At 38.6% G+C, this 20,161-nt stretch overlaps 1 protein-coding gene across 1 annotated transcript in view; it reads left to right on the top strand.

The window, feature by feature from the left end:
* Window positions 1–1,892: 1,892 nt before the first annotated feature.
* Window positions 1,893–20,161, top strand: part of LOC128650117 (unconventional myosin-Ie) — an 84,945-nt gene continuing 66,676 nt past the window's right edge. The window contains exon 1 of the mRNA XM_053703812.1: window positions 1,893–2,173. Within this exon, the coding sequence (XP_053559787.1) occupies window positions 2,171–2,173 (3 nt within the window). The 5' untranslated portion in view covers window positions 1,893–2,170. The remainder of the gene's footprint in view (window positions 2,174–20,161) is intronic.

The following is a 20,161-nucleotide window of genomic DNA, read 5'->3' as shown; positions in this document are numbered from 1 at the left end:
GCACTGAGTCTGAGATAAGTGGCTGCCTTCAACAGTTTAGAAATCAATGTGAGCCTACTTAGGCTTAGCTTTCAAAAAAGAATACAAAGAGCAAAGCAACTGTGATTATAAAAATAAATTGGAAAGTTGTTTAAAATTGCATGTCCTATATGAATACTGAAAGTTTTGTTTTGACTAGACTGTTCCTTTAAATAAGGAACGTTTGACCATTGGAAAACAATATAATAAATAATATATTATAATGATGTTAGACTCAGCGAATATGTTTATCTATTGAAAACTGTGGAAAATGAATGTTGTAATTACTGTGTTGCTGGTGCTATCACTACACGCTCCTCTATATATTATTGTTCTTTATAATTAGTTACTGCTTGATGAAGTGCATAGTGTCTTTGGTTTTTATGGTGACAATAAAATAAAATCATGTTAAAAAGGTCTGAGGGGAGTTTATAATTTTAGCTACAATATGGTTGCTTCATATTTGTTTATTTCAGTGGCGTCACTAGGGTTGGTGTCACCCGGTGCGGTAAGTTATGGTGTCACCCCCCCCCCCCCCCCAGAAAGCAGACACACACAAAAACACAGGCACACACACATACAAACACTCAGACACACTTAAAAACATACTCAGATGCACACACAAACACTCGGAAACACACTCGGACACACACACACACAAAAACTCAGACACACACTTACAAAATATGTAAACTGCACTGCATTAATTATGAAGCTCATGCCTAGAGCTGCTCCCTGGCTCAGCAGAGCATCAAATGAAAGATAAACAGAGCACTCTAAAAAGAAATCACTAAAGAAAAGGTTTAGGCGCAAACTATGAAAATTCTGCTCTCTGACTCTGTTCCAAGCCTGTCAGTGCACAGCCCCGGGCCGCGTGCCTACCGCTTCTTATGGCCAATCACCTCTGCACTCTGCCCACCCCCAGACACCCGCCCGCCCTCCTACCTGTTCAGTGTGCACTTAGTGTACCGTAACCGTAATGGTCTGGTGGGCATCATACGTGGCTCCTTCACTTTAAAGACAGTGTCAAACAGTCATGCGGTCAGGTGCCAGGCATCCCCTCATGATTTGCCAGTTCCCGTTTAGAGAGACAGCACAACAGTGAGTGACTCCACTGCTCCACATGTCACTGAGCAGTGAGCACAGATAGGCAGGCAGGTTTAGGCTAGCAGTGCAACTTTGCAAGCCCCACGGCATGCCCACAACATTCATAGCGAAATTGGGCAGGGGAGAAGCAAAGTACAAACAAGCAAAAGCAGCCGGGAAAACTATTTGTTGAAATTGCAGCACTGGCTCAAGGGGCAAAAAATTGTGTTTCTACAACTTCCCCAGTCCCACCAATGTTCACAAATGCCAGCCCCTCTAATAAAAAAAAAAAATCTATGCATCTCAACGTTGTATTTCTTTGAATTTCAATAAAATTTAAAAAAAAAAAAAAAAAAAAAATTTTTTTTTTTTTTTTTTTTTTTGGTGTCACACCCTGGAGGGTGTCACCCGGGTGCGGCCCGCCCCCCCCGCCCCCCCCTAGTGACGCCACTGGTTTATTTCATGTGTTACCATATAACTCTGTGCAAGGTTCATTCTTGTAAACTTTATTGACGTTTGTTAAAATTACACAATAGTGTCAATGGACTCAAAAAAGCTTCAGGTAGCTGCTGGTATTAACGTATCGAATTGCTGCTTCTCTTTGTATACGCAGGCACTGTGGTTACTATTACTGGGTGTCTCTTTTACTGCGGTATCCCTGCATTTCTTGCGTTCGATTTTTTTTTTAAGGTGTACTGGTGTAGTATTCAATATATCCTCTGGGTGTCGCTGTGCCTTAACTTACCTGCTGGTGCCACCCAGATTTCGGGATAAGGGAGGAGTGTGAGTGCAAGGAATACCTGTAGAAACTGAGAGATCCTAAACAGGAACGCGAGAGTGTAAATACTTGTGAAAACTGGATGAATGAGTGTTTAGGGAACAACTGTGAGAGTATTGGAGGGGAAACATTTGAAGGTGGAAGTATATAGTAAATGTTTCTGTAACTTCTTGCCAGGAACGTGCTGTGAATGAGACAGTATATACCGAGTTCAGAGACACAAAAACTCTGAGACAGAGTAAGACCCGAGGATAAATCTGAGAGAGGATTCGGAGAAACAGCAGTAACATGGTGAGAGTCTTGTTGATGTCTATAAGATCGTATTTATCGCACTCCACATAATAGTAATATATATATATGTGTGTATATATATATATATATATATATATATATATATATATATATATATATATATATATATATATATATATATATATATATACTCTAGATCTAAAATGTATTGATACACAGAACTGTGCATTCCCAGCTCTGCATGCAGATCACGTTATATTGATATGCACTACAACGTGTAGATGCAGACTTACAAGTGTAATTATATACCCACATCCTCATGGTTGTTATTCACTCATGTTCACCTCAAATGTATTAATAAAGTATGTACCTGTACAGTTCTTTTATATTATTAGTTAAATCACCTACAGATTGATACATAGGCCTGTATACCATTGCTGTTTTGATACAAACACCAGTATATCACAGATGCACTTTTTGTTTGTACCCTCCAAGTGGCTAGCTGTTGATTGGAGACTACATACATATGACTCTAGTCATTGGCTCACCAAATGTGGTCAGTCCCAGTAGTGCATTGCAGTTGCAGGGGTTTAGCACTTGGTTATATGCAAGCGTTGATGCATGCTTGTATAAAGGCTTTATGTGAGTACAGTGGCATCTGTAAACCCCTTAAAGGCATACATTCAGGCATCTGTACCCTCTGTACACCTGCAACTATGTACTACAAGTATATAAATATATATCTAATACCATCCAAAAATATACTGATGCAATTGTACACTACCAAGTATGCATACACCAACCTGGACACTCCCTAGCATAGTTATTCAGGCCTCTGTATAGCAACAAAGCATATATAAAGGTACCCTTCATCCCAAAACATTTATATGCATTCATACACATGCCCATAACCCCCAAATTTCAACTGCAAACAGATGTATACACCAAAATCATTTATATATCTGTAAATATGTATTGTACTCAGTGGCGTCACTAGGGTTGGTGTCACCCGGTGCGGTAAGTTATGGTGTCACCCCCCCCCAGAAAGCAGACACGCACAAAAACACAGGCAAACACACATACAAACACTCAGACACACTTAAAACATACTCAGATGCACACACAAACACTCGGAAACACACTCAGACACACACACAAAAACACACACACAAAAACACTGAGACACACACACACACAAAAAAAAACTCAGACACACACATACAAAATATGTAAACTGCACTGCATTCATTATAAAGCTCATGCCTAGAGCTGCTCCCTGGCTCAGCAGAGCATCAAATGAAAGATAAACAGAGCACTCTAAAAATAAATCACTAAAGAAAAGTTTTAGGTGCAAACTATGAAAATTCTGCTCTCTGACTCTGTTCCAAGTCTGTCAGTGTACAGCCCCGGGCCGCGTGCCTACCGCTTCTTATGGCCAATCACCTCTGCACTCTGCCCACCCCCAGACCCCCGCCCGCCCTCCTACCTGTTCAGTGTGCACTTAGTGTACCGTAACCGTAATGGTCTGGTGGGTATCATACGTGGCTCCTTCACTTTAAAGACAGTGTCAAACAGTCATGCGGTCAGGTGCCAGGCATCCCCTCATGATTTGCCAGTTCCCGTTTAGAGAGACAGCACAGCAGTGAGTGACTCCACTGCTCCACATATCACTGAGCAGTGAGCACAGATAGGCAGGCAGGTTTGGGCTAGCAGCGCAACTTTGCAAGCCCCACGGCATGCCCACAACATTCATAGCGAAATTGGGCAGGGGAGAAGCAAAGTACAAACAAGCAAAAGCAGCCGGGAAAACTATTTGTTGAAATTGCAGCACTGGCTCAAGGGGCAAAAAAATTGTGTGTCTACATCTTCCCCAGTCCCACCAATGTTCACAAATGCCAGCCCCTCTAATAAAAAAATCTATGCATCTCAACATTGTATTTCTTTGAATTTCAATAAAATTAAAAAAAAAAAAAAAAAAAAAAAAATTTTTTTTTTTTGGTGTCACCCCCTGGTGGGTGTCACCCGGGTGCGGCCCGCCCCCCCCTAGTGACGCCACTGATTGTACTTGCACAGTGAGATGTAACCCCTGTCTTAGTACACCATATGAGGTGTATTCAGTATAACACTAATGTACTACAAACATTTAGGCCTATAGTTTCCATTGTGGTGGTAAAGTTTGGAAACTGGTGGTAACCTAAACATTCCCCATAGACTTAAATGGAGATAAATGTTTTTACCAAAAATGTCCAAACGTTATCACCTGAAATGGAAACTAGGCCTTAGTGTGGTGTAGCATTCACCTCACTGCAGGGTTTTATAGCCGCTTGCTCATGATTACAGCTTCAGTCCCTGCCAGCATTCCTTGTCTTTCCTGTTGTGGTGTAGCTGGGTTTTTGTAACAATATAAAATATCTGAATTACACACACAAGCAAAATATGTATTGGTGGGAGTTGATGTGATTAAACCTGCTTACAAAATGACACTATTGTTTGCTCTTGTGGTTTGGTTGAGTTTACTCTGTTACGAAACTGGTGCTCTTTAGTGTTTCTATTTATATGCAATGCAATATCATTTACATTATCAGCTTCTCTCCTGAAACCTGGCTTTTATATGGAGATGCAGATAACGTGAAAGTGAAACACACCCCATAGAAAGGCAATTCAGACAGCGCTTACATCACTGACTGAACAACATCTGCTACAAATACTTAAAGGGACAGTATACACCAATTGTCATATAACTGCATGTAACAAACAATAATATAAAGAAGAATATACACAGATACTGATCTAAAAATGAAGTATAAAACCTTTTAAAAAGTACTTAGAAGCTCCCAGATTTGCACTGTTGATGAGGTTAGAATGGGACTCCCACTGAAAAGGGGCTGAGAAAGCAGGGAGAGCAGACCCTCCCCTGCATTTGAAAAAAACAAAACGTTACACAAACAGGAGCAAGCAGGAGTCTGTAGACTTGGGTCTACATCTGATATTTTGGGGCTTGGTTAGGTGTCTTAAAATCAGCACAATGTTCTTAAAAAAATTAATAAGCAAAACTATACATTGTCACAAAAACACTCCCAGATGGGCTATGTAAATAGATCATCTACAAAACATTTATGCAAAGAAAGATATAGTGTACAGTGTCCCTTTAAAGTGACATAAAATACTTTATTTCTAGACTTTTATAAGTCACATGTGAAAACGTTCTGAATGTTTTCTCCTTATTTGCTGCAATTGTTTTTCAGTGACCATATTCCTCTTACTACTTACTTTATTTTACTTTATTTTAAGAAGCAAATCAGGACTAGAGTCAATAAGACTTGGCATTTTCATTTTATATGAAAACTTGCATTATTTTATACTTTCTTATCACCTTTGCTGATAGCATTTAGGGACAGACATGTAGCAGGGTAAGGCTTGTGAAATCTTTGGTGTGCACTTCCAATTTTCCACAAAAAGTTGCAAAATAAATCATGGATATGTTTTACTGCACCTAATTATACATTTTATGTTACAATATCAACATTTTTGTGTTCCTGATGTGAAATTACACTGTTGTCTTTTAATCCAGTTTTTTTATGATATTGGTGCTCTTTAGCTCTATTTATATGTAAAATCAGTCTCTGTGCTGAAACCTGACTTTAATATGGAATTGCAGTTATAGTGAAAAACACCTCACAGACATGCTCATCAGATAGCCCTTAAATTAGAGTTACCAACATCTGATACTGTCATTATGCTTAAAGGGACATTGTATAGTAGATTTTTCTTTGCATAAATGTTTTGTAGATGATCCATTTATATAGCCCATCTGGTAGTGTTTTTATAAAAAATGTATAGTTTTTTTGCTTATTTTTTAAGAACATTGTGCTGATTTTCAGACTCCTAACCAAGCCCCACAGTGCCAAATGTATACACGTGTTTACATACTCCTGTTTATGTTAACTGTCTTTTCATATGCGGGGGAGGTGGGGTGTGTCTGCTCTTTTTGTTTACCCAGCCCATTTCAGTGGGTGTCCCAGACTACCTCATCAACAACGCTAAACTGGGAGCTACTAAGTAAGTTTTTAAAAGGTTTTATACTGGATTTTTAGATCAGTATCTGTGCATATTCTTCTTTATATTAATGCCTATTACATGCAGTTATTTGAAAATTGGTGTATACCTCCCCTTAACTAATTAATTACATCTGATTTGTTGTTTTATGTGTAGCTATCAGCTTAAAGAGACATTGAACAGTCAAAGTACATATTGATATAGCTAGCTGCACACATGCTGAAATGAGAGCATATGACAAATACCAAACAAATGTTTCTTTGTTTTTATTTATTTTTATTGCAAAACTATTAACCTTTTAACGCCGTTATGCTGCTGTATTCCATCCAAACGACACTGGGCTTTAGCGCCATTAGGACGAAATACGTCATAGCTGTTGGATGTCCTGAAGCCGGCTGCGCTTCCTGGATTTGATTGCGGTCTGGAGGGCGTTTCTAGCGTCATAGGGACGCCCCCCAGATCCGATCCTATAATTGAAATCTCGCGATCGTGTGAACGATTGCGGGATTTCAATTTGTCTACATCGGAATGTTGTTCCAATGTAGACGTTATGACCCTGTCATGAAAAAGTTAACTTCCCCCTTATAGAGTTTGCTATTGCTAATATTTATGATTAATCTGACCCTACCTGGCCACAGCAACGAGATGCATGCCTGGTATAAAAAAACTGCCAACTTTACTAACAAAAAGACAATTGAAGCGAGGGTTGGCAGTTGTCCAGTATTTTAGCAGACTGTCCAGTAAACTGTTCCTGAAAATATAGATACATTTTAAGTCCATAGGTTTTAGTTAAAGGGATAGAAAAGTCAAAAATAAATTTGCATGATTCAGATGAAGCATGTTATTTTCCAATACTTTTAAATTCACTTCTATTTTCAAATGTACTTTGTTCTCTTGATATCCTTTGTTTATAAATAATATGTACATATACTAGTGAGAGCTAGCTGGTGATTGGTGGGTACACACATTTGTCTCTTGTGATAGGCTCAACTGATGTGATCAGCTAGCTACCAGAAGTGCTTTGCTGCTCCTTCAACAAAGAATACTAGGAGAAATAAGCATATTTGCTTATAGAAGTAAATGTGTAAAGTTGTTTAAAATTGTATGCTCTATTTGAATCATGAAAGAAGAAAATAGGGTTTCATGCTCCTTTTAAATGTAAAGGCCCAACCATTTGTCTTATTTGGAGGAGCCAATCCAGACTTGTTACTTGAGTAGACAATGCTAGCCACTGTCATTATGTTAGCAAGATCTCCAGTATCTTATTTCTGTTAATGCAATTTAGGGTAGATATGTAGCAGGGTTAGGCTTATGTTTTTTTTAGAAGTTAAAAAAAAAAAACCTTCAATTTACAGACGCACTACAGGAAGTGTTCATAATAAATAAATGAATAAACAAATAATATTGCAAAGTGATATTACTATGTAGTATAACATGTTTAATAATGCAATCTGTGAATGTTTCAGGTGTATTTAAAGGGACATAAAACACCTTGTAATAACTAGCCGCTTTTGCATTGCTGCACCAAGTAAAAGAGACACTAAAGGCAAAATTAAACTTTCATAATTCAGAATCGTAAAAAAATCAGTAATTTGAAACAACTTTCCAATTTTATGTCAATTTGCTTTGTTATCTTTGTATCCTTTGTTAAAAAGCACCCATGGGTAAGCTCAGGAGCAACAATGCACTACTGGGAGCAAGCTGGTGATTGGTGGCTGCACATACATGTCTCTTGTCATTGGCTCAACCTGTGTTCAGCTTGCTTACAGTAGTGCCTTACTGCTCCTTCAACAATGGATACCAAGAGAATGAAGCAAATGTGATAGAAGCAGTATGGGTTTCATGTCCCTTTTAAACGGTCAGTATATTTATTTCAAGCTTATTTTTACACTTACATTATATTTCAGGATCTGTTAGCGAGCCACTCCCAAGTCTTTGCAGCAAGAGGTCCAGCCCATGAGAAAGAATGGGCACATTTTGATAATAGCAGTATATTGCAATTTTTTTTTTTCTGAATCATGAAACTTTAATTCTCTCTTGTAATTCTCAGTAAAAGCAGGAGTGCTTCATGCCTGTGTAAAAGAGCATTTATAAAGATTGACACCAAGTTTGCTCTAATTGTTCTTCAATGGTTTTATTTGGAGGTATTAATCCAGAATTTTTATGTGAATAGACAAGGCTTCCTGCTGTAAAACAATATCATTTTTTTACTATCTATCTCATCTGCTTACAGTGATGGTAAATCCAAGCGTATAACAAACGCTAGGATTTACCATCACAAAAAATAAACATTGGCTTCAGTCATCATTTTACTAAAAAAAAAAAAACTCTGTTAATCTCACCCTATCTGTGCTGAAACTATATTGCTAGCTCAGCGCCTCCGGCCGCCCACGGCACAGCGCTCTTCTACAATGAGGTGATGTTTCCACCTCTAAACCAATAGCCATGCGTGTCAACTGACAGTGTTCTGTATGCACGCACAGCTATTGGTTTACAGGTGGAAACGTCACCTTATTGGAGAAAGATGTAGAACCAGCGCTAAAACTCAGATCTAACGAGTGTCCAAAATGGAATATGATTGTATGTAAAAATATATGTATATCCCACTTCTTTTTAGAAGTTCACAATTCTTTTTTTGAAAAGTTACAATTATTATAGACAATGCTATGTATATCTATCATATGTCGTGCAGCATGAAACAATATATAGATTCAGTGTACCCTTAACACTGTAATAAATAAAATAAGCAAGAGAAAATAATCATACAGTAAATCTGCGCACAGAGATGATAGTTCTTATACAGAAAAATGTCTTAGGAGTTCTAAAACGGTTGAAAAGTTTTTGTCTTCTATTAATATCACAGTTGGATAATAGTAAGTGATTGCCTCCTTACCAGAATTACCCCCAATCATATGAGGTAATGCACACATATAGTGTGGGCCTCTGATGGCAAGGACCTCTTAATCCGTTCTGGATCCCCTCCTGTAGTGTTTGTTGGTGATTGGACCACTTGTAGCCACTGGATACACTTTGTCTTGGTAGAAACTTTCTGTTCTCCCCGTGGACTTGTCTTAGTGTCTCGTGAGTATGGTCTGATGGTAGAATTTCTCAGTGGGAATATATATTATATATATATATATATATATATATATATATATATTTGGAAGAAAAAAATAAATCAAAGATAGTGTAATTCTGTTATATACACGGTTTATTTTACAGTACACTTCAACGGTTACACTTACACTTTAAAACCTCAATCCATAATGAGGTAAGCATTCAGATAAGACACTCTTTATTTACACAGTACATCAGTGCTGCAAAGGTGAGTCCGTAGGAATCGGAATCCTTCTCTTTTGTGCGGTATTTACCCAAGGATGCTGAGTGTTAGTCTCTAGAACTAGTCAAAGGCAACCCAGTATTGTATCTGAGCTGAGTAGCTTGCAGCTAATTGTTCCCTTTGAAAAATGTCCAGGTATCAGGCCTGTCCTACTGTTATATAAAGTGTGTGCCCAATATGTTGGGTCTGTGTGTCTGTTTTATACAAAAATAAAATGCTAAAAACCATTTATCTGGACATAATAGCGTTATAATATCAGTCAATATGTAACGCAATCACCTTCTATGGGAGTCTGTATCAATAGTGATATATCCGTACGCTAATATATTACTTGTTTGCACCGTATACTTATGCAACAGGGTGTATAACAGATTATCCCTTGGTAATCAAACCTAGAAGGCATTTCAATAAATCCACAGAAGAAGGCAGCACCTTGCAGTATAAAAATATCTTTATTTCCACATGCTGGAATAAAACAGTGACGTTTCGGGTGGAACTTCAAAGTACTTAAAAACAAAACAGTCTTTGTCGTAAAAAATATCAAAGTTGAAACATAGAAAGTAACGGCTGCTGGTGCCGTGATGGAAAGTAAGATGTACACCCACTCCAAAAATAAATATATATATATATATAGTATACAAACAATTTCCAGCTCTACCCTCCAAGTATCAACCGCCTGGGTGCAGAAATAAGTAATATAAATCATCCAAGCAAATGCACTCTCAGGTCTTTTCAAATCGGTTCTTTTAATGGAACGTTTTCGGGGTTCACAACCCTTTAATCAGCATAAACAAACAGTCAAATATCACACAATTTATAGTATGTCAAAATAGTGTCTCACCAAACAAATTTGCTTTCAAAAGTGCGCCAAATACCGAGTGTGGAACGCATCTTGCGTTCCACCGTGATCATGTCAACCGGAAGTGATGTCACTTCCGGTTTCGCGACATGATAGAAACATATAAACATTACTTTGTTTTGCAATTAATAACACATTATGGTGTACTCAAAATTATCTAATAGACAATTTAAGATTAGTGCCAACAAACAGAAATGATTGCCAGTGATCTGTACATACAATATTCTAGTGTATATCAATCGTCATCTTAACCGTAACTATGGTTACGAGACATCACTAAGTTATTGTGTTTATATAGTAGAAAATTTCACTCGTGCAACAGATATGTGCAATGACATGAATTGCTACTAATGTTTTAGCAATATTCTGTGTCATGTCAATTAACAGCTATGCATGATAATATATACATAGATACGTTAAAAACGGGAAACTAAATATAAAAATAAACGTAAAACAATGAACTTAAAAAGTGGCTGTTCTTGCTCAGACTCATTATCAAAACATATAGCAATGTGCATTGCCAACTGCATAGTATATATACTTTATACAAGCAGTGTATCAATGAATCGTTTTGCAACATTGTTCTGTTGTATATTGCCCTAAATGTAAACATATATACAAGAGATGTACTGTGGCTATTTTGCGTACGGTTTGTTATGTTAGCATTCAACCTTAGCCAATTTAAAAGTACATCTGTATCTCTCAGATATCTAACCCACTGTGACAAATTCACTAAATGATATAGTTAAATCTCAAAAGCTTTCAAATTTAGCATACTAGGACAAAGAGCAGTATATTGAGTCGTGACCATCATTATTGTGCCTCAATTCCTATATATAGAATCATGTGCCCCAAAGGTTATTCATGTACATTATGTGGTGTATACAGGGAGTGCCGAATTATTAGGCAAATGAGTATTTTGACCACATCATCCTCTTTATGCATGTTGTCTTACTCCAAGCTGTATAGGCTCGAAAGCCTACTACCAATTAAGCATATTAGGTGATGTGCATCTCTGTAATGAGAAGGGGTGTGGTCTAATGACATCAACACCCTATATCAGGTGTGCATAATTATTAGGCAACTTCCTTTCCTTTGGCAAAATGGGTCAAAAGAAGGACTTGACAGGCTCAGAAAAGTCAAAAATAGTGAGATATCTTGCAGAGGGATGCAGCACTCTTAAAATTGCAAAGCTTCTGAAGCGTGATCGTCGAACAATCAAGCGTTTCATTCAAAATAGTCAACAGGGTCGCAAGAAGCGTGTGGAAAAACCAAGGCGCAAAATAACTGCCCATGAACTGAGAAAAGTCAAGCGTGCAGCTGCCAAGATGCCACTTGCCACCAGTTTGGCCATATTTCAGAGCTGCAACATCACTGGAGTGCCCAAAAGCACAAGGTGTGCAATACTCAGAGACATGGCCAAGGTAAGAAAGGCTGAAAGACGACCACCACTGAACAAGACACACAAGCTGAAACGTCAAGACTGGGCCAAGAAATATCTCAAGACTGATTTTTCTAAGGTTTTATGGACTGATGAAATGAGAGTGAGTCTTGATGGGCCAGATGGATGGGCCCGTGGCTGGATTGGTAAAGGGCAGAGAGCTCCAGTCCGACTCAGATGCCAGCAAGGTGGAGGTGGAGTACTGGTTTGGGCTGGTATCATCAAAGATGAGCTTGTGGGGCCTTTTCGGGTTGAGGATGGAGTCAAGCTCAACTCCCAGTCCTACTGCCAGTTTCTGGAAGACACCTTCTTCAAGCAGTGGTACAGGAAGAAGTCTGCATCCTTCAAGAAAAACATGATTTTCATGCAGGACAATGCTCCATCACACGCGTCCAAGTACTCCACAGCGTGGCTGGCAAGAAAGGGTATAAAAGAAGAAAATCTAATGACATGGCCTCCTTGTTCACCTGATCTGAACCCCATTGAGAACCTGTGGTCCATCATCAAATGTGAGATTTACAAGGAGGGAAAACAGTACACCTCTCTGAACAGTGTCTGGGAGGCTGTGGTTGTTGCTGCACGCAATGTTGATGGTGAACAGATCAAAACACTGACAGAATCCATGGATGGCAGGCTTTTGAGTGTCCTTGCAAAGAAAGGTGGCTATATTGGTCACTGATTTGTTTTTGTTTTGTTTTTGAATGTCAGAAATGTATATTTGTGAATGTTGAGATGTTATATTGGTTTCACTGGTAAAAATAAATAATTGAAATGGGTATATATTTGTTTTTTGTTAAGTTGCCTAATAATTATGCACAGTAATAGTCACCTGCACACACAGATATCCCCCTAAAATAGCTATAACTAAAAACAAACTAAAAACGACTTCCAAAACTATTCAGCTTTGATATTAATGAGTTTTTGGGGTTCATTGAGAACATGGTTGTTGTTCAATAATAAAATTAATCCTCAAAAATACAACTTGCCTAATAATTCTGCACTCCCTGTATACATATATCTAGACAATGTCTAGAGATTAATATCTTGTGACACCACAATGATTCAGGTAACGATGTCCAACATATAGATGACCCAGTGTGGACACATAAGGACAGTTCATCTTGGGGCTTCTTGGTGTTATGTAGCTAGGTTGGTATAAGTCCCAATTAAAGGTGTAGGGTGCGAAATTGGGTAATTTCACCTTAGAGACCAGGCTTCCACAGCCAAGATGGGGGATAAATTCCTCCACCCTGGTGTGTCGTAAGTCCCCAGCCCACATCGCTCGGAAGAGCCATGGGGCTGCGAGCTACACGTAGCCACAATGACCCTAGATTATACCCCAAGCATGTAGCACTATCTTATACCCTTAGGTAAGATTTTTGAAATCTGGGGTGGTGTTTAATCCGCCTGGATGGATAGTCCCTAATTTAAAGATCCATTGGGCTTCCCGTTTGAGTAGTATCCTGCTCCTATCCCCTCCCCGATCAAGCGGGGGTATATGATCGATGAGGATATATCGGATTGAAGATACCGCATGGCCTTGCTTAACACAATGGCGTGCAACTGGTTGGTCAGAATCCCCCTGTTTAAGTGCCGATCTGATTGCGTACCTATGGTTTGCCATTCGTTCCCGTAACGTGCCTGTGGTTTTACCCACGTAAAAGCAAGAACATGGGCAAAAAAGAAGGTACACCACGTGTGTGGTAGTACACGTGATGGAATGCTTGATCACGTACCTCCGATTAGTGTGTGGATGATGAAAGGTTTTAGTACTGACCAAACCATTGCACGTAGTGCAGCCCAAACATTTATATGATCCTTTGATGTTTATTTTAGTCCCTGTGGTGTAGCTAGCTCTTTGATCTGTACGCATCAAGAGGTCTTGATGCGTACAGATCAAAGAGCTAGCTACACCACAGGGACTAAAATAAACATCAAAGGATCATATAAATGTTTGGGCTGCACTACGTGCAATGGTTTGGTCAGTACTAAAACCTTTCATCATCCACACACTAATCGGAGGTACGTGATCAAGCATTCCATCACGTGTACTACCACACATGTGGTGTACCTTCTTTTTTGCCCATGTTCTTGCTTTTACGTGGGTAAAACCACAGGCACGTTACGGGAACGAATGGCAAACCATAGGTACGCAATCAGATCGGCACTTAAACAGGGGGATTCTGACCAACCAGTTGCACGCCATTGTGTTAAGCAAGGCCATGCGGTATCTTCAATCCGATATATCCTCATCGATCATATACCCCCGCTTGATCGGGGAGGGGATAGGAACAGGATACTACTCAAACGGGAAGCCCAATGGATCTTTAAATTAGGGACTATCCATCCAGACGGATTAAACACCACCCCAGATTTCAAAAATCTTACCTAAGGGTATAAGATAGTGCTACATGCTTGGGGTATAACCTAGGGTCATTGTGGCTACGTGTAGCTCCCAGCCCCATGGCTCTTCCGAGCGATGTGGGCTGGGGACTTACGACACACCAGGGTGGAGGAATTTATCCCCCATCTTGGCTGTGGAAGCCTGGTCTCTAAGGTAAAATTACCCAATTTCGCACCCTACACCTTTAATTGGGACTTATACCAACCTAGCTACATAACACCAAGAAGCCCCAAGATGAACTGTCCTTATGTGTCCACACTGGGTCATCTATATGTTGGACATCGTTACCTGAATCATTGTGGTGTCACAAGATATTAATCTCTAGACATTGTCTAGATATATGTATATACACCACATAATGTACATGAATAACCTTTGGGGCACATGATTCTATATATAGGAATTGAGGCACAATAATGATGGTCACGACTCAATATACTGCTCTTTGTCCTAGTATGCTAAATTTGAAAGCTTTTGAGATTTAACTATATCATTTAGTGAATTTGTCACAGTGGGTTAGATATCTGAGAGATACAGATGTACTTTTAAATTGGCTAAGGTTGAATGCTAACATAACAAACCGTACGCAAAATAGCCACAGTACATCTCTTGTATATATGTTTACATTTAGGGCAATATACAACAGAACAATGTTGCAAAACGATTCATTGATACACTGCTTGTATAAAGTATATATACTATGCAGTTGGCAATGCACATTGCTATATGTTTTGATAATGAGTCTGAGCAAGAACAGCCACTTTTTAAGTTCATTGTTTTACGTTTATTTTTATATTTAGTTTCCCGTTTTTTAACGTATCTATGTATATATTATCATGCATAGCTGTTAATTGACATGACACAGAATATTGCTAAAACATTAGTAGCAATTCATGTCATTGTACATATCTGTTGCACGAGTGAAATTTTCTACTATATAAACACAATCACTTAGTGATGTCTCGTAACCATAGTTACGGTTAAGATGACGATTGATATACACTAGAATATTGTATGTACAGATCACTGGCAATCATTTCTGTTTGTTGGCACTATTCTTAAATTGTCTATTAGATAATTTTGAGTACACCATAATGTGTTATTAATTGCAAAACAAAGTAATGTTTATATGTTTCTATCATGTCGCGAAACCGGAAGTGACATCACTTCCGGTTGACATGATCACGGTGGAACGCAAGATGCGTTCCACACTCTGTATTTGGCGCACTTTTGAAAGCAAATTTGTTTGGTGAGACACTATTTTGACATACTATAAATTGTGTGATATTTGACTGTTTGTTTATGCTGATGAAGGGGTTGTGAACCCCGAAAACGTTCCATTAAAAGAACCTATTTGAAGTTCCATTAAAAGAACCTATTTGAAAAGACCTGAGAGTGCATTTGCTTGGATGATTTATTTATTTATATATATATATATACTCACACTCTCATGGCCAAAAATATTGGCACCCCTGCATTTCTGTCAGATAATGCACCACTTTGCCCAGAAAATTGTTGCAATTACAACTGATTAGGCATTCTCATGTTTATTTCTTTTGTTTGTATTGGTATGACAAAAATTGGAGAGAAAAAAAGCGAAATCTGACACATTTCATGCAAAACTCTAAAAATGGACTGGACCATCAATGAGTTTCTTACACCTCTCTGTTGGCATTTTGTACCACTCTTCTTTCGCCAACTGTTCCCGGTCTCTCAGATTGGAAGGGTTCCTTTTCCCAACTGCTGTTTTGAGATCTCTTCACAGCTGCTCTATGGGATTGAGATCTGGAATCATTGCTGGCCAGTTCAGTACTCGCCAGCGCTTTGTCCTAAACCATTTCTGGGTACTTTTTGACGTGTACTTTGGGTCATTGTCCTGCTGTAAGACCCATGACCTCTGACGTAGACCCAACTTTCTGACACTGGGCCCTACATTGCACCATTTGTAATTGCAACAATTTTCTGGGCGAAGTGGTGCATTATCTGACAGAAATGCAGGGGTGCCAATATTTTTGGCCATGACTGTGTGTGTGTGTATGTGTGTATATATGTGTGTGTGTATATATATGTATATATGTATGTATGTAGCCACCAATCAGCAGATAGCTCACAGTATTTCATTGCTGCTCCTGAGCCTACCTAGGTATACTTTTCAATAAAGGATACCAAGAGAACAAAAAAAATAGATAATAGAGGTGGATTAGAAAGTTGTTTAAAAATTCATGCTGTATCGGAATCATGAAAGTTTTTAATTTTAGCTTTACTGTCTCTTTAAGGTGGTTTAGCACTGATGCTGCTTAGTTAATTATAATTGATGATGCTTTTTTTTTTTTTTAACAAACTTAATCTAATTAAATATTTCTATAAACACTTTCGTTCTGCTTTATTCACATTACACATTCATATATTAGTATAGGCACACAGTGCATTGGTGGTGAAGGGCAGCCTGTGAGTTATTGTAGAAGGACATCCTGATGTTTTATGGCTAAGTGTCAAACAACAATATCTACACTAAGCATCTACTATTACAAATAATAATTGTGCTTGTCGTGAGCAGGGACACTGCACTGTACAACTTCATCTATTTATGTATAAAATATTTTACCAGGAAGGATACCTTGAGAATTCTCTCGTTTTCAAATATGTCCTGGGTCCACAAAACATTGCATTGATACAATAGGGTACAATAAAATACAAAAACAATAATAATACACAATATATGCAAAATAGAACAGGTAGGAAATATATAATCAACCATGACAGGCGCATTCTGTTTTGAGATATGTAGAGTGGGATCTCTTAAAGGATATTAGGTTTGGGGAAGGTTTGAAAGTGTGCGGGAGGTCGTTCCATAACTGTGGTGCTCTGTAGGTTAAGGAGGATCGAGCAGCTTTCTTTTTGTATTGAGGCAAGCTAAATAATGTGCTGGTACTGGATCGGAGGTTATAGGAGGTGGGAACAGCTGGGGAGAGCATTCTGCTCAGGTAGGATGGGAGCTTCCCAGAAAGGCTCTTAAACACAAGGCAGGAAAGATGGAGGGTGCGTCTGGATTCCAGCTCATTTTAAATCTATGTAAATCTATGACTAGTTATACCAGCTACACAGTGTATAGGGGTGTATTTTAGTTCCACTAGCGGTGTGTGCCTAGGACAGCAGAAGTTAGGGAGGGGGGCAGCAAGGTTTAAAGGGCCTTTTTATAGTATGATGCCTTTTCACTCCTATGTTTGCAAAATATGTTTATTTCCTCCATGTATTCCAGGATTTTGGTTATGAGAAATACTTAAAGAGATAGTAAACACCATAAATATTGTTTAAAACAATAGATAATCCCTTTGTAATTCCTCAGTTTTGCATAACCAACACAGTTATATAAATATACATTTTACCTCTGTAATTACCTTGTATCTAAGCTTCTGCCGACTGCCTCCTTATCTCAGATCTTTTGACAGACTTGCATGTCAGGCAATTAGTGCTGACTCTTAAATTACTCCATGTGTGTGAGCACAATCTTAGCTATATGAAACACATGAACTAACGCCCTCTAGCTGTGAAAAAATGTCAAATGCATTCAGATAAGAGGCAGCCTTCAAAGACTTAGAAATTAGCATATGAGCTGTTGTTCGTTCCTGGTAGAGCGCTTCTCTCTTCGTATGCAAATTATTATGACCCTGGGGAAGTCTCCCTATGGGTGATGGGAGAAACCAGACGTGGACTCCTTGCCCAGTGTGCTTAGAGGAATGTGGCTGCACCTCACTGACGAGGCCCATAGGAGGCCGAAACGATCGTCTGGGGTTGTCATGTTCCTTGTTCAGAGGAGAATTGCCTGGTATTTCGGGGCTGGACTGACCTTACTTGGCAGGATCAGACTGATATACTTCAGGAAAGTTTTCTTCTGTGAAAAGCACACTGGTCTAAAAGAGGCTGCTTCCAGGTGGTAAATCGCCATAGAACAAGCCACTGAGCTGTTGTTCGTTCCTGGTAGAGCGCTTCTCTCTTCGTAGGCAATTAGTGCGGACTCTTAAATTACTCCATGTGTGTGAGCACAATGTTAGCTATATGAAACACACAAACTAACACCCTCTAGCTGTGAAAAAAATGTCAAATGCTTTCAGATAAGAGGCAGCCTTCAAAGGCTTAGAAATTAGCATATGAGCCTACCTAGGTTTAGCTTAACGTGATAACAATGAAAATTTGATGATAAAAGTAAATTAGAAAGTTGTTTAAAATGACATGCCCTATCTGAATCATGACAGTTTAATTTGGACTATACTATTCCTTTAAAACAAATATGAGTTAAATTTGTTGTGGGTATTGAGGTGACAGCAAGTATCTCAGTGTCTAGAGCAGATCTGTTTAAATACAACTACAAATAGCTACTTTTATAAAACTTTTCCTTAAAATGATGCATTCTAACAGTTGCTACTAAGAAATCTTTTCAAGTGTATTATATATGATGATATGTTGCAAGGCCTTGCACTGGGGATAATTATCAAACGAATAACACTTGCTGCAAGAGCATACCGCTTCAATGTGAACTGGCAGCTATTCTCTATTTATTTATAATTCACAGCAAGTTCATTGCTAATTTTAAAGATATTTGTATATTCCTAGTGGCAGGTTAATCTGCATTATATCTTGATAAACTGCCCATCATCTACATAGCTTCAGTGTGAAGTGCTAATCATTGAACAGCAGTTCATCCACATATGATACACAATCATATATGTGAATGATATCTTTACTCATCACATTTGCTGTTGGCAATAAGAAGCTAGGCTATTTATCATTGTTCATCAGTGTGAGACACTGTACTAAGGATACCGCTCCACAAATATATATGATCAAATCAGCCACTGACCTCCTGTTTTTGATTGTGTTCGACCCATTTTTAAATGAAGAAATAAAGTTTTTGTTTATTTTCAAAGTGAATTACACCACACACTAACACATGTATATATTTACATGAAGGAAAAGAGTGCTTAAATGGGTATCCTGTCCAGCACCTATACTGGAATGAAAGTAACTGTTATTACCTAGATACACAGCACCTAAAACGAAAGGTAATAAAGTATTGCAAAGTACCCGCATACTAGTATCCAAATATTATTCCTTCATTAAATAAAAAGTAGTGCCATTGGCTTCTAACCAAAACATTTTGAATTTGAAGGGCAGGTCTGTGAGAGCAGTGGTTTGTGGTTTTAATAAGCAAAATCAGCTATTTCAAATGCACAAATAAACATAAAAGAACAATTATTATACATTTAATACACTGCAGCTGGTATAACACGTCATTGGAACACTTTGCAGAGTTATAGTAAAGCAAAAGCAAGCAAAATAATTAATATAAATATTTTCATTAATTAATCATTTATAGCACATTCAGTAGGAATTTCAGGTTTATTCATTATCCCTCTAGCACACACACATCAAATTTTAATCTCTATGCTTGATGGTCAGAAGTGTTAAAGGTAATGTGTCGCCCATGTGAATGTTTAGGAGGTAAATGTGGCTATTGGGGAAACTGGTTGCTTATCATTGATTAAAGGGACAGCCCACATTACTCACATGAGGGCTGTAAATGTGACATGGGGAAGGGGCATGAGATGCCTATGATTTGTTCTTGATGGCCTAATCTCTCACCTACAAACACAGGGCTTGTCTGTCCTTTAGGATAATCTAGGCGGTTGCCTGGAGCGTAAAGGACCTAGGGACAACTCTACACCCTTCTTGGGCTTTGTGAGTACCAGTAGTTGTGGCCCCTTCCTCCTCTCCTTCTGCTCCTTTCTCTGTTCCTCCATCAGATGCTTCCACCAGTGATGCTGAGGTTTCAGCTGGTTCCACACGAACACTAGGCCCTAGCATCTATTTCACTGCTCCACAGACAGTAGCTTAGGCAGGGGCAGCAAGAAAGCACCAAACGATTAGTG

This window comes from Bombina bombina, chromosome 1, assembly GCF_027579735.1.
Source record: "Bombina bombina isolate aBomBom1 chromosome 1, aBomBom1.pri, whole genome shotgun sequence".
Taxonomy (NCBI): domain Eukaryota; kingdom Metazoa; phylum Chordata; class Amphibia; order Anura; family Bombinatoridae; genus Bombina; species Bombina bombina.
Note: the sequence above shows the minus strand (reverse complement) of the source record. Positions and strands in the feature narration are given on the sequence as shown.